The 15,192-nt window shown below is 42.3% G+C and overlaps 1 protein-coding gene across 2 annotated transcripts in view; it reads right to left on the bottom strand.

Annotated features, from left to right (window-relative positions):
- Nucleotides 1-5,874: 5,874 nt before the first annotated feature.
- IRS2 (insulin receptor substrate 2) overlaps nt 5,875-15,192 on the bottom strand; it is a 29,535-nt gene continuing 20,217 nt past the window's right edge. For both annotated transcript variants that reach the window (XM_063101683.1, XM_063101682.1), the window contains one exon: nt 5,875-8,305. In XM_063101683.1, coding sequence (XP_062957753.1) covers nt 8,301-8,305 — 5 coding nt within the window. In that variant the 3' untranslated portion in view covers nt 5,875-8,300. The remainder of the gene's footprint in view (nt 8,306-15,192) is intronic.

The raw sequence follows: 15,192 nt of genomic DNA, 5'->3' as shown, positions 1-15,192 counted from the left end.
GTACATTATGGCACTTGGGGAGAAACTGAAAGATAAAGATATAAAGATGTATCAAGATCAAGCCCATTGAAACAGGTAAATCATTGCCCCTAAAGGAGAGAACTTAATAAATTAACAATAAAAATATTCAAAGATACAATACAAGAACATTTTCTTGACATAAAGGTCTGCATCTGCAAATGCAAAGAGTTCACAGTTGGCTGACAGTATTTGAAACGAAATGCTCAACATTGAGACATATCCCGGTTAAGCTTCAAGAATAAAGAAAGAATTTATTGGGCATCCAAACAGAAAGGAAAAAGCATTATAACAGTAAGAAATCGGGTTAGATCATATTTCTATACAGCAACACTCAGTGCTAGAAGACAATGGAGAAATGTCACAAAGTTCTTGAAAAAGAGCCTGTGACCTAAGGACAGTTCACCCAGAGAACTTGTTGCTTGTCTATAAAGACAACAGGTGAATATTCTCAAATATGAGAGAACTCAGGGAACAGAGCATACAGAAAGACTTCTTAAAGAAAGTTCTGAGTTTTCTGTTTGCTTATTTTTAGTAGCAAAATCCAGGCAATTAATAGCTGGATCAAAAGTAAGTACATCCAGAGGGCCAGTGGCAGGAAATGAACCCAGGTACGTGCAAGACGAATGTTCTAAATCACGTGAATTCTATTCCAGAAGAAGTGTAACTTTTTTTACCTTGACAGTGCAAAAGTAATAATGAACTAACAAATGTAATGAGGAGGAAAGAAGAGGAGGGAGACGAGAGGAAGTGGGAAGGCGGGGCAGAGGGGAAGGAAGCCGCGCGAAGTTTCCTTGCGTGTTTCTGCAATGCCTCCAGCTCCAGATGGTTTGCACTAACTTTTCTTGTGGGATCTTTCAGCAAATAGTATATCTTGGTATACAAACATTATTTTCTTCAAGTCCCGAAGTTCTCTTCATTTCATTACACGTTCTCATCTGTCCATGAGCTGGGCACACACCGTGTGCTGCAGGAAGGTTTAGGTGCAGACACGAGACAGGTGAAACGAGAGGACCAGGGCAGGAAGACTACCCGAGGACCAGGCAGAGCCAGGTCAGAAAGTGCCCTGTGTCTACTGTGTTAAGGAATTTTGACTTTTCCTGTAAGATAACAGGTGGGCAGGGTGTGTGCGAGGATTTTCACCAAGATGGAGACAGGATCATATATGCATTTTATAAAGATCACTTTGTCACTTTGTCTGCACTGTATTTGAAAACCCCTTTAAGTGACATGATTTAGGGAGGCCCTCTCAGAACTATTTTATAAAGCTAAACTCTGGTCAGGATGACCTCATATACTGATCTTTCCTTCAAAGTTTTAGATATTTCCTTTAGATGCTTAAACACTACTTTGGTAAATACTTTAACTACAAAGTAAAGTGCATATAAGAAACACCATGATAAATCTTTATCCTGATGAAATCCAAGGTTAAATAGTTCTCTCATCCTCAGAGAGGCCAGGACAAGACAGAAGGCCAGGACAGCCCAGGTGCTGTTGATGTGACCTGTGCTGCTCCTGGTGAGAAGGGCTGGCTGAGTTTATTAGACCCACCTGCTCCTCTCCCGTTACTTGAAAGAATGAATGACAGCTATCAAGTCCTATTTTTCCAAGCCTCCAAGGAATGAAATCTAGAATTCTCTCAAAGTCAATATTGAATTATCCTCATTATTACCAAATCATTCCTTATGAAAATTGTATATATTTTTCTCACTGTCCTTTACACCTTTTTTCTGGTTGTGTCTTCTTTTGAGAAGGTTGGCTGACCAGTCTTCTTATCAAAGCCTCTAATGTAATCAGTGCTAATAAATCATACGTAGCTTTCTCTTTTCTATCCCAAATGGTCCTTGCTCTTCAATGCACCTTCAAAGGTCCAATTTTCCAATCCTTTGTACTTGATCTTTTATAAACAGTTTCCAGTGTTGCGCAGAATTCAATAACAGAAACCATGTGAAGGTTCTAGTGGTGGAATTATGTTCCAGACTTGAAAAGAGCAATTCTATGAATGTAGGCCAGTAACACCACTATGTGTTTTGGATAATGCTGGATTCATAATTTTATTCTACTTGTACTCTGTCATAAATCCCCCTCTTTAAAGTCACCGTAGACCTGGGAGTATGCACACCGTGCCGGGAGGTAATACGTCAGAGGTGTCATCACATTTGAAAAGTGTTTTGCTCGCACTGTCATTTTGTGCTGCGGAAGCAGACACGGTTAGCAGCTACCAAGGTAACATGCCCCCTCCTTACTCTTTGTTACCAACACCCAACTTGTGTTCAACGACCTCTTCATAGGATGCTGACCTCCCCAGCCCCGGGGGGTGAATCTCTTTGAGTGTCAATCACACAGGGCATCCCCTCCTGGTGGTGACCGCGAGAATGAGCATATGACACAGCTCCAGTAGGTGGAAAGTGAAGCAGTCAGCAGGGCTGGGGGTTCTGGATCTTTGTGTCTCTCAGAAAAGGTATCCAAGGAAGAGACGCTGTCTACTTGCGTATTAGTATGGGAGGGCATGCTGTTTGGAGCTGCCACAACTATCCTGGAACAAGAGGGGCTGAGTCTCAGAAATAAAAGCAAAGACCCCGAAGACAGCTGAGTGGAAACATGAAAAGCCCAGGGGTCCCTGATGACGGAATTCAGCCACTTAATTAACCAGCCTTGAGCTTCTTGTTAGGTGAGATAATAAATCCCTTTACTATTTAGTGTTTTCAAAGTGTGGACACAGACCAGCATCAGCAGCATTGCCTGGAAATTGTTAGGAACAGAAATTATCCGATCCTCCCACAGACCAGCTGAAAAAAGGCTAAGAGTGGAGCCCAGCGATCTGTCTTAACAAGCCCTCCAGGTAACTTAGATATGACCTAAAGCTAGAGAACTACCGGTTTGAAGCTTGCGATGGCCTGAAAGTTTGTGTCCCCCTCAAATTCACATGCTGAAGTCTTCATCCCCAAAGTGGTGGTATTAGGAGGTAGGGACTTTTTGAGGTGACAAAGGCAGGATGGGATTAGTTACCTTATAAAGAGACTGCAGAGAGCTGGCTCACCCCTTCCACCATTGGAGGATGTATTAGTCCATTTGTGTTGCTTTTAACAAAATACTTGGAACTGGGTAATTTATAAAGAAAATGAAATTTATTGCTTACAGTTTCTGAGGCTGGGAAGTCCAAAGTCTGTCTAGTGGTGGTGACAGTGACCTAGGGGTCTCACATTGCAAGATGGTAGAAACAGAGAGAGCAGAGAGAAAGACAGACAGACTGTCCTCTTCTTTTACAGCCCTCAGAACCACACCCCTGACCACCATTATTAATCCACTCACTATGGCACGGTCCTACAATCTAATCACCTCTTCAAGGCTGCACCTTTCAACTGCCATAATAGGATGTCCCACCTTTCAACTGCCATAATAGGATGTTCCCAACAGTCATAGTGGAGGCCAAGTTTCTAATACATAAAACTTGGGGGGACAAAATTCAACCATCACTATTCAAGGAGTTTTTGGGGGACATAATTCAATCCACTACAGAGGACATACCAAGAAGGGGCCCAGAAAGTGGCCTTCAACAGACAATGGATCATTGGCACCTTGTCCTTGGATTTCCCAGCCTCTAGAACTGTGAGAAATACATTTCTGTTGTGTTCAAGCCACACAGTCTATGGTATTTGTCACAGCAGCCCAAACCTATTAGGAGCCATTGAATTGGGATTTCTATTAGTTGCAACTAAATACATCCTAATTAATATAACTACTTTCTTATATTTTCTGTACCTTTTCTTGAAAAGTCTATCAATCCATGTGATGTTCTTCTTTTATGTCGATGTCACCCGAGAATTAATGTCATGGATAGGAAGGTCTGGAGAGGCAGGAGGGTAATGTACATTCCCTGATGTGAGGTTTAGGGCCCCAGGTAGGCTAGTCAAGAGTTGGGGCATGTTTCTTGAGGTACAAGTAATTTTGGTAAAAAATCAGGGCTTTTGAAGTTCCTAGGTAAAAGGAGAGGATTCTGAAATAGAGAAAAAAGAAACCCAGGGGGTACAGACTCAGCTTGGGTCAGAGGAACCCAGTGTCTAAAATAAGAGAATGTCCACATGCAGTGGAAAGGCCACGAATCGTCTGAGAGCTCAGGTCAATTCAAGGAAAGTGGGACCAGCATGAAATTAAGGAGGCGTGAATGATAAGCAGACGGGAAACCACCAAACTGCTATTTAGGGTTATGTGGAACCGTGGAGGGAAAACAGGCTGAAGAGACAAGAGGAGAAACCCAGCTGGAGGAGTCGAAATGTAAAAGGAGCTCCTAACGGGATGTTCAGTGTTTTCAAGCTGCCAACTGCACTGGGCTGCGTGGGTATGTCACACGTAGACCACGGCCTGAGCAAGGCACGTGGACGTCATATTCCACTCATTCCTGTAATTCGAAGATGTGTGGAGAAGCTGTGCCCCTGGGGCAAGGACAGGGGAGAGAGATTGCATGCTTTTGAAGGAATTATTGCCCCTCTCTGTCCTTTAATTGGTGACATCCAGAAGTTGCCATAACAAATACATGATGCCAGCTTTACTCAAATCTAGTACACCGGGTCAACTCAGTCGCATGCACACATCCGCCTGATCTGTTAAGCCATATTCAGCGTAGGTTGGAGGAAGGACTAGCTACGATCCTGCAGGGCAGCTCGAAGACTGGACTCGAATATTCTGACAGTACCAGGAGCCAACGTGCATCTCCCACACACCGATGGCTGAGGCCGCCATGGGTCAGAGTCAAACTCCCCCAGGATCAGTGCAGCGGGCCGTCCTTCATATCATCCTGTCACGTGACACTTGGTGTTCTTCCAAATATTTCTAAATTGGCTTTGAGCAGATCTTTCCAGCGTCTGTGGACCTCTGACCCAACTTCACCTCCACACTTTATCTACATCTGCTCTTTTGGGTAAGCACATCTGCCCGTTCCTGCCATGTCCAGCTCCACTGGGATGACAGGCAGCATCTGTCCTTCCATAGTTAAACGATTTGCAGGGGTCGGGTATCCAGCCCCGCAGATCCCGCCTCCTGCTCTGTGTGACAAACAGGCTCCCTCAGGGCTGTCCAGCCAGGCACAGACAGGGGAGTGGGGCCACTTCTACACCATCCCAAGTTCCCAGCACCACAGGCAGACTTAAAAACTGTCGCTTAAAAATCACCCTCCAAATTGCTCTGATTTTATATTTGTTTGAAATAGATGACACATGTTATTACATGACTGTACTTTTAGGGCAAAGTGGATGTACGGAAAAATGATTTCTAGCAAGGAGGTAAAATTGTCCTTCATAAAAATCAAGAGGCACCAATTTTATATTTTCTGCCTCCTAAATCGCACCTCGTGGGTCTGGTGGTTTTACCTGGCCTTCTTGATGTATATATTGGTGTATCTTCTCACGGGCACTGGTGGGAAGGGAGGCCAGAGGTGCTGGCGCAGGTGCCAGCCTGCGCTGCTGGTGACTCCTGGTCCTGCCACTCATGACCTGTGGGCCCTTGGGCAAGCCATTTAACCTGTGTGCCTCAGTCTCCTCACCTGTACGATGAGAATGGCAATTCCTTCTGCCTGAAGTCGTTACGAGCTGTGGAGAAGTTAATATTTGTAAAACACTTAGAATAACATCCAGCGTAGGAAAGGACTCATGTTTTGAAGAATATAAAATGTTCCTTTTTGTTCTCTTAACACACTTACTTTTCATAAGTTTTGTGATTTGAGAGATACCTTCTGGTTTCCTTTTAAAATTCAAAAGGTGTCAACATATGTTTAGGAGCCTAATATTTACTCATTTACTTCAAAGCTCCAGGAGCAGATTAGCTTAGAATCCATGCAGAAAACATTTCCTCAATGCAGTATTCATTTCATAAATAATGTATTTTATTTTATTGCATATGGCTATTAAGGAGGGCATCCATGATCAATACAGACTAAATACAATGCACTATTCTAGTCCAGTTTACTCTTGTCTCCCGCAGCGTCACGTCGACCCCTATATACAGCGTGTAAGTGGAAGACACAGCAAGATAAGTTAAGTCTCTTGTCATATCACAATAGCAAGAAATATATTTAACATCTTGATATCCAGAAACAATACGTACCCAAAAAGAAAACACTGTTTAATAACTGTTAAAGTTTATATAGCAAAAAATATTTTAAATTTAAGGTAAGTCAGGCAAAATGTACAAAGACCCAATATACATCGTGAAGTTTTAGCAAACATAACATTTATACATTTTGGTTCCATTCTGTAAACTAAATTAAAAATGTAAATATTGCATATGCCTTTTTTTCTTTTGAAATGTACAGGATAGAGGAAAATTTAGTACTTTATCCATTTTTTGCTTGCTCTAAATTGCAGTGTGAACATGAACCACTTGGGTAGTGTCATGGCTACTCTAAGCATAGAAGGCTAGTAAATATATGTCAATACACTGTGTTCGGCAGGGTCCATGTTCAGTCCTATTGTACGTATCTGGGGGAGTTATAGAGCAAATACCACCCACCCACGCCTATTCCCAAAACTAAATAAAATCTTTAGGACACTGTATACATCTTAATAAAGTATATCATACACTGAAATTGACCTTCAAACTAACATTGGATGGCCTATGCACTGCTGTGATGTGTAATTTCAGAAAAGTAAAACCTTAAAAATGTTCAGGGGATCACTTTACATTCAACTTCGTCTTGCAATACAATCTTCTGTTCTAAAAGTTCAGCATGGACGCAGGAAGACTTCTGCATTGCCATTAAATATATTTTTAACACATTGAAGTTTTTGGTCTTCCTCTAAAAAAGCCTCATTTTATTAATGCATTATTCTATAGTGATATATATCTATATATTTATATATTTTTTTTCTGCAAAGAACAAAACAAAACAAAAAACCAACAACTCACATCCCCGATGAATTAGTGTAACCTCTACATGACTATCAGAGAAGACAGGCACTGGGTGCACCGCGGGAGGAAGGGTCAGCCCTCCAAGCACGTGCCAGGGAGCAGCAGGATGACAACATTCTGCTGGTCAAGTTCAGCAGTTTTAGGGTGACATCTGTGATAATCGCCACAACACTGATATTTTCAGAACACTGAAAACATAAAACAAGGGCAGTCTTGTCAGGAATTGTTTCGACAAGTGACATGTACCGAGAGATTGGTTTCTCCTTCTTTTCCATTAATAGCACAGAGGTCAGAATGCCTCTCTTTTGTTAGTTTCTTTCTTTTCTGTTTTGTCTTTTTTTGTTCAGGGCAGCCTCCTTGGCCAACACAATAGCATTATATTAAAGATACTTTTTAAATGCAATCAGGCAGACCTGGACCACCCTTGAACTGCTAGCATGCCTACGTGAATTTTTGGTTAAAGAAACGCAAGCCCAAGATTAAGGGCAGCAGAGACATTGAGCTTGTAGATACGATAAAAGGCTCTTGCAATTTGAAGTTCCTACATAAACATCTACATAAGAGATTAAACAAGTCTGTTAAAGGTAAAAAGAGATATTCATTCCCTTCCCAAATCCCTTCCCTCCCATCCCCTACTTAATACAGTTGATGATTTTCAAAAGTAGGTTGCTTCGGTTACATATCATAGTTATTATTTATTAATCTGTCTTCAAAGTCCAATCCCAGATTTCACATCTGTGAGAAACGTCAGTCCCACAATGGGCTCTGTGTGCGGTCAACATTGCAGGTACGTGGATGGGAATCCCACAGTGCCTGCTTGGAACCAGCTCAGTGAGGCCGATGACCAAGCTTCCGACACTCAGGGCAGAGCCGCGTGGGACGTCCTGCCGTACCCCACCACGCAAATCCGGCTTTACCTTGAACTGAGGTAGGACTGTGGTAGTTTTGAGCATATGCCAGTAAATACCAGATTTTACCACTTTAATAGGTATTGGTAGAATCTCCTAGCATGCTGAGGGATAAATTTGCTTTGCCAAAATGGAAATAAGGAGAAATTAAGACACTGGCCACCATTTAAGAGGGCCAATGAAAACACCCAATTTTCTTGAGAACGACTTCAACTGATTTTGTTAAAAAAACAAAACACAACACAACACAAATAGCACAATGATGACTGCCCCGCATGGAACAAGGGGAGGCAGGTGTTCCTGCCTCACTGGATCCTTGTCCTGATGCAGTCACAGATGTTTCACGATGTTGTCACTGCTCAGATCCCAAAAAAAACTGCAAGCAGCTTCAGGCTGAAAAAAATGCCGAGCATCTCCTTTTTATGATAGTTTCTGATGAGAGACATCCTGGTGATAAAGCCACACAGGTCTTCACTCTGAAAGAGAAAGGAGGGATGTCAGGAGGGACGCTCATAAGAGCAAGCTCTGCCATTCTAGAAAAGGCCCCTCTCAGCCCACATTTATGATCTGCGTCATTTTCATGAAATGATGCACTTTGAGAAGCAAATATTTGCTCATTTCGTTTTCCAGAAACATGTTCGACGGGTAAATTCTGATTCCCTTTTCCTGGAAGCAGAGCTAGGAAGCTCATAGCGAGTTGTCTGTACAGTAAGGCTTGAGAATTTCAATTCAAGACAAAATATTCACGCGTCACACGTGCTTTTGTGAATCGATTGGTCAAACAAGATGTGAAGTATGGAGACATGGTTTCAGCCTTCACGTTGAGTATGTGTGAGACCTGGGAGCCCACCTCTAACTCCCCAGGACTTGGTCCTCCCTGTGTACTGTGGGTTAGTAAAAACACTGCCTTCCTCATAGAGCTGCCCAAAAGATCGAAATCCATGACACACGTTAAAGTGCCCTGTAAACCATGTTTATTCTACAAATGTGCATTACGTGAAGAAAGAGGTATTAACAAGCCCACACTTCTGCCTTCAGAACGCTCTTCCAGTTGGATAATCTAGCCTCTTCCTAAAAGCACCCAAGATGTAGAAACCCCTGCCGTGACACACTGGTCGTTACACACACCTCACACCAGGAGAGGCTTCTCTTTATCTACCCAACTTTGACATGTTCCAGTTTAAGTGACTTGTTCTTAGGCTGAGCTCACAGGGAACTGGGAGTGAGATTGCTTCCTGCCTTCCAGGTTGAAGGATCAAACTTCTTTAACCTGTTGACACGTTCCTTCTTCAAGGGACGTGCCAACACAACGTGGAAGATTTTCACATTTCATAGCATGGTACTTTTTTATTTTTTTTTCAAGCTTCCTGGCTTTTTAACCAAAATGACATATTGTGAATTTTCGTCACTCACCAAGACATAGCTCTGCGGTGACAAACTCAAGAGCAGTTGTTCTTTTTTTTTTAAAGATGATCAGTAAAGGGATCTTAACCTCTGAGACGGTGTCAGCACCACGCTCTCCCAAGTGAGCTAACGGGCCAGCCCTATATAGGGATCCCAGCCCATGGCCTGGGTGTTATCAGCACCACACTCTCCCAAGTGAGCCACGGGCCGGCCCTAAGAGCTGTTGGTCTTAAATAGGCAAAATTTCCTTTCCAGTTGCATTTACACAAATTGCATTTGTGGACATTCCTCTAAAATTATTTAGAATTTTGATGCTAGGCTCTTACCACACTCCCTGGTTTACGTGTTTGTGAGTCTATCCAACTGGAGTTCAGAGGACTGATCTCAGCAGGAGAGAAACTTCCAGGGTGTCCTGAAACTGAGCAAGAGTAAAAACCATGCCCTGACACGAACTTGAGGCTTTACATCCAATAGCAAGAAAAACAAAAGCCTGTACAGAGTGCTTGTCAAGGTACAAGGGAAATACTGTTTTTCTTCCTACGTCATTTAAAAAGTTTCCTACAATGGGACATTTTGAGGCTGTGCTACTCTATCCTATTATTTTAAAGAAGCTTCAAGTCCTTTAAAAATTTAACAGGTAAGCAATGTTCTGCAAGAAACAAGGGAAAACAAGGCCCCAAATTTCCTAAGATCCATATTCCAGCTATTTCATTCATTACTGCTGTGATTTTTAATCCCAAGAGACTGCAGTAAGAACCTAAATGTTTGCATCCCTTAAAAGGCAGGCATTTGCTAAAATCCATCTGGACTTATGTTTCACCCTAAAACTAGTTTGCTTTCTATCACTCATGCCCTGATTGTGAGAAGAATCCATGGCCACCCCAGAGCAAGTACTTAAGACCCTGTGAATCCACTTACAGAATGATTTCTAATCAAAGTTTATTTTACTTTTATGCTCACAATTAGCTAAATGTGGCTAAATTGTCTCATGTGAACTCTATGCACATTATCTTGAAAACAGCTAAGCCAGTAAGTTCTGCAGTTTCTCTAAGTTAAGCACATAGTCACACAAGTGGAGTGTTAACTGTTGCTGAAAAAATTACTTTCCATTTGCACTTGTGAATTCATGGGGCCACTGACATTTTCTCTGTTTTTAAGGATGCTGTTTTGCTGTGAAACCCAACTCTTACTATTGATCTTTGTGAGCTCTAATTAAATTGAACATGTAATTATTTTATTTTGAAGTACGATACAGTTATCAAAACCTTAATCTCTAAGCATTGCCATTATGTGAGAGAGAGGAAGGAAAACAGCAAGGAAGAATCCACCCATGCATTTATTCATGCAATGACCTTTCGACAATTATCTCTTTCTTTTTTAATTCTACTCTGAATTGGGTGCAGGGCCTTATTGGTGACTTGGAGGAAGGAGGCTGACCAAAAAAATAAATAAATCAAGAGTTATTATGGGAAGATGGGTCTGTTCACGGCACATGTGAGGGGTGCCAGAAGGCTTAGGCCAGGGAGACCAGAAACAGGCTGGCCACCAGCTGAGAGGTGAGCGCATGGGCCTGAGACGTGCGTGCATCAGACACATCTACCTTTATACATGTGCGGTAGAGCCGACGCAAGGAGGTGGACCTCGCCTCCTATTAGGTTGAAAGCAACTGCTTTCTAGGATGCCTCCTGTCATGGTAAGGAGCTGAGACCACTGGGTCTCCATGTGGACTATGGGACTTTGGTTCTCTGCAGCTTGTGGGTGCAGATCAGCGGGCTTAGCACTGACTTGCTCAGAGACCCGCTTCTGTGCGGCTGCAGCTTACTGGGGACACAGTCTGAGATGCCTGGAAGCACTCGCACACCCGTGCACAGAAGTGGCCATCAGAAACATTCCTTCTATACAGGTGCAAAAGAAAGGGGGCAAGGAAAAGGCTGGGGATACACCTTTGATTGGATCCAGATGACCAGGACCTGCTGAGCCACACTAGAAAGGTTTGGATAAAGCAGAGACCTAAGAAACAAAAATACTAAGAACGCATGTAGGGAAAATGGGATTCGCTCTAGAAACCTATCTATAATTTTTTTTTTTTTCATTTGTTAAAAGAAGGCCTGAGACAGAAGCTGTCTGCCCCAACTGATATCTAAAACAGCCTTTTCCAATGTGAGCAGCTGATAAAATCTTTGTCTCACGTGCTAGCAAAAGCTCTGAACCAGCATCAGCAAGGGAGAACGGCTGTGGACAGCCACCTGAGCTACAATCTCCCCAGCAGGCTCCCTGCAGTCCAGGCAGAGCCTTCAGACACCAAATACAAGCATCGCTACCCCTGGCAGACACCTTCCACCTGACAGCCACTGACCATCAATGTCATTCCTCTGCCCCAGGAAGAAGGAAGACAGGTAGGAGCTGGAGAATCCTCTTGCAGATTTGAACCTAGGAATGTGAGCACAATTTTGCCTTTTATTGATTTACTTTTAAAGCAGATTATCACTCCACCTGAAAATTAGTCTGGTTCATCCATATTAGGAAAAAAGAAAAAACTTTCTAACATTACTAATCTGATATCCTTGACCTTTAAATATTTATGGTTCCTAAGGATAAGATTCCAGCAGCAAAAACGTATTTATTTCATCAATCTATGTTGATTCTACTAAAAGCAAAGAACAAATTATTAATTTTATGGCTATTCCCTTCTAAATATTCATTAAGAAGGGAGACACTCTTCAAACTCATCGGGTGCAATGATGAAACAAAAAAGAAACACAATATGGATCACGCTGTTGCTAATGAGCACGGCCACAGAACAACATACGCCCACTCTGCTCCTAGAGGTAACGCTCATTAAAAAAATGTGAATATATTGATGCTCGTTGGATTTGTCTTGTTAAGTGCACACTGCATTGCTCTGTCCATTACATACCACTGTGTAAAGAAACCCATACACAGAAGCATCCACCTAGTTACTTGAGTAAACATACAAACAAAAACCAAAAACACCACTTTTAGCAAAGAAATAAGTTGTTCCCCATGACGTCATGTGATCCTCCTATTCCCCATGTCCTTTCTGCTGTCGCTTGTGACAAACGACAATCATATGTGGAAAACAGTCCCAGGGGCCAGTCATCAGAACTCCCTGTGGACGAGCTATAATCCCACCCTGTTCTCTTCCCTTACCAGAGCAATCGGAGTGCAAATGAGCACGCGTGGGTTACTGCCTTCAGTCTGCTCCACTACACCCACCCCCAACAAGAGCAAGAAAAAGAAAAACTGAAAGAAAAAGAAAACAGATTGCTGAAAAATTCTGTGATTAAAACAAGTAGGAAAGGGCTGGTCAGATAGCTCAATTGGCTACAGCGCAGTGTCACAACACCAAGGTCAAGAGTCAAGGTCCCCTTACCAGCCAGATGCCACAAACAAACAAAACAAGCAGGGGAGCTTCCTCAGGATATGTGGAACAAATGTCACACCACCAGTGAGGGGGTACCGTGATTACAACTACTTCAGAAAACTGAAGGGAGCATCAAGCCTAGAATGCTTAAGAAATAAGATAAATTTGCTCCAGCAAATAAAATCAGGCAGCATTTTAGATGTCCATTCTGACTTGTCACTACTTTCACCGTTGTGTGTTCTCATGAGAATTTGGGTTTGGACATGTTTGACGTCAAAGCCTTATTTCAGTGTTGAGAGCCCAGCACGTACACCTGGGTTGTGGCACGTAGGGCCCCACACAGCTGAAGGGCCGTGGCACAGCTGAAGGAAACACAAGCCTCTGGTGAGCGACACTAACAGCAAATTCACTGAAAAGGTGAAAATGCTTCAAAGGTTTTAGGCACACCTCAAAGAGGAGTGTTACAAGTATCTATTTGCATGACAAAATGAAACAGTATACTTCTTAAAATTAAATTTCAAATTTCTAGTACCAGATATAATTTAGAAAGAAATCAACCCACTGGTGACTTCAAACACATCTTTCAGGCACATCTTAATGCCCAGGTTAGATCTTTTATGTTAAACATAGAATTACAAGGGAAAATAATCTTTTCAGTTACAGGAGAAATTCCTAGAAAAGTAAACCTGATAATTCAGTATCTCCTTACTTTACTAAAAGAAAAACACTCTAAGGATATGAAAAAAAAAGTAAGGTTGGGTGTGATAACAAACAAGCCAGAGATTCTAAGAAAAACGGTCACTTGAACTTTTCTTTTAAATTGGAAAAAAAAAAAAAAATCACCTAAGAGGAAAATATGGAAGAATAAGTTTCCCACAGCAAATGGGGGCAATAATTACTTTCAACACTGCTTGTGAAAGATTCAGACATTTCTTCTATGAGCTCATCACGTCCACTGACAATTAAAATCATTTCATTTTGCATGCTTGTTATTAAAAGAATTTCCTAACGTCAAGCCGTAACTTGATGGTAATGACACAATATGAGACGGGATGAGACAATCTAGTTTTCGCATAAGGCTGGGGTTAACAAAAGTATCTCTCTCCGTCTTGAGCTCACGTTTAATCTTCACTTAACACCTCGTCTTCACCACCCAGAGACTAGGAGCAGTCAGGCCTCCCGTGCTGTCAACTACCACACTTCAAATCTCCACATACTCCAGGTTTAGTACACAGGAGCCTGGACTAATTGTACAGTACGTGTAGCCTCAGCAGTGTTTATAGCACGATTCTTAAACAGTTGTTTCTTTTCTGAGTTTGTTGTTAAAACCCCCAACGTGTGCATGATGGGAGCTCTCCTTCCAGGGCAAGAATCCCCACCCCTGTGGCAGCAGCAGAGAAACAGCACCTTCCAGGCAAGGATGCCCCCGGAGTCGGGTGGACCCTTTCTCTTAAAAGGTGAAATGTCAGGACTTTTCTAGTTAAAAACCAGAGGCGGAAACGACTGCTGAGGGCTCTCAGCGGGTGGTGGGGAAGCAGAGCCCACAGCTTCTCCTAGAAAACTTTTCTCTCCTCCCCTTTGGCCATGAACAGCCATGGGGAGGTCTGAAACTTTCACTCAGGGCCCCAGAGTTTCAACCTTTACGTTGGACCACTGGCTCTTTAAAAAATATACATGTATTTATTGTGTATGTTTGAGGTTTACAACACGATGCTGTGGAATACATGTAGATAGTAAAATGGTTGCCATGGTGAAGCAGATTAACACTCCTATCATCTCACATAGTTACTTTTGGTTGGTAACACGAACAGCTAAAATCTACTCAACACAAACTCCAAATAGAACGCCATTTTATTAACCGTAGTCCTCATGTTGTACACTAGATCTTTGGACTTGCTCGTCCCGCATATCTGCTACTTTGTCTCCTTGACCTATGACTCGGTTTCCTCTCCCCACCTCCATGCCATGGTAACCACTGCTTTATTCTCTCTACACATGGGACTTGTTTTTCTTTTTCTTTTTTTTCTTCAGATTTTACATATAACTGAGATTGTGCAATTTTTTTCTTCCAGTAGCTCTTTATAGAACTCCCCTTAAAGAATATTACATACACACTAATATTTAATGCTATTTAATAAATAATACTGGACAAAGCACGTATGCTTCATGCATCTGTCTCCCTTGCTGGACGGTGTGTGTGGCCCTGCCTCTCTTACCTTTATGATTAAACTGAAATAACAGCCCCATGTGGTTTAAGCCATTTCTCACAGGCAGAAAAGCTAAATAAATTTTTCTAAGGAAAATAAAACTGTAGGACAGTTTGAGACCAGAAGAAAAGAAAACCTTTTTTCACCTCACATGAGACTGACATTCTAAGGTGGAGGTCACCAAATGAGGTCAAATCTGGCCTGTTGCCTGTTTCCATAAATAAAGTTTTATTGGAATACGGCTGTGTTCATGCATTTACATGTGGCAGCTTTTGCACTATCAGCAGTGTTGAAAAGCCGGGACAGAGACCGTATGGAAATGAAGCCCAAAATATTTATTATCTGGCCATTTACAGAACAAGTTTTC

The sequence above is a fragment of the Cynocephalus volans genome, chromosome 7 (genome assembly GCF_027409185.1).
Source record: "Cynocephalus volans isolate mCynVol1 chromosome 7, mCynVol1.pri, whole genome shotgun sequence".
Classification (NCBI taxonomy): domain Eukaryota; kingdom Metazoa; phylum Chordata; class Mammalia; order Dermoptera; family Cynocephalidae; genus Cynocephalus; species Cynocephalus volans.
Note: the sequence above shows the minus strand (reverse complement) of the source record. Positions and strands in the feature narration are given on the sequence as shown.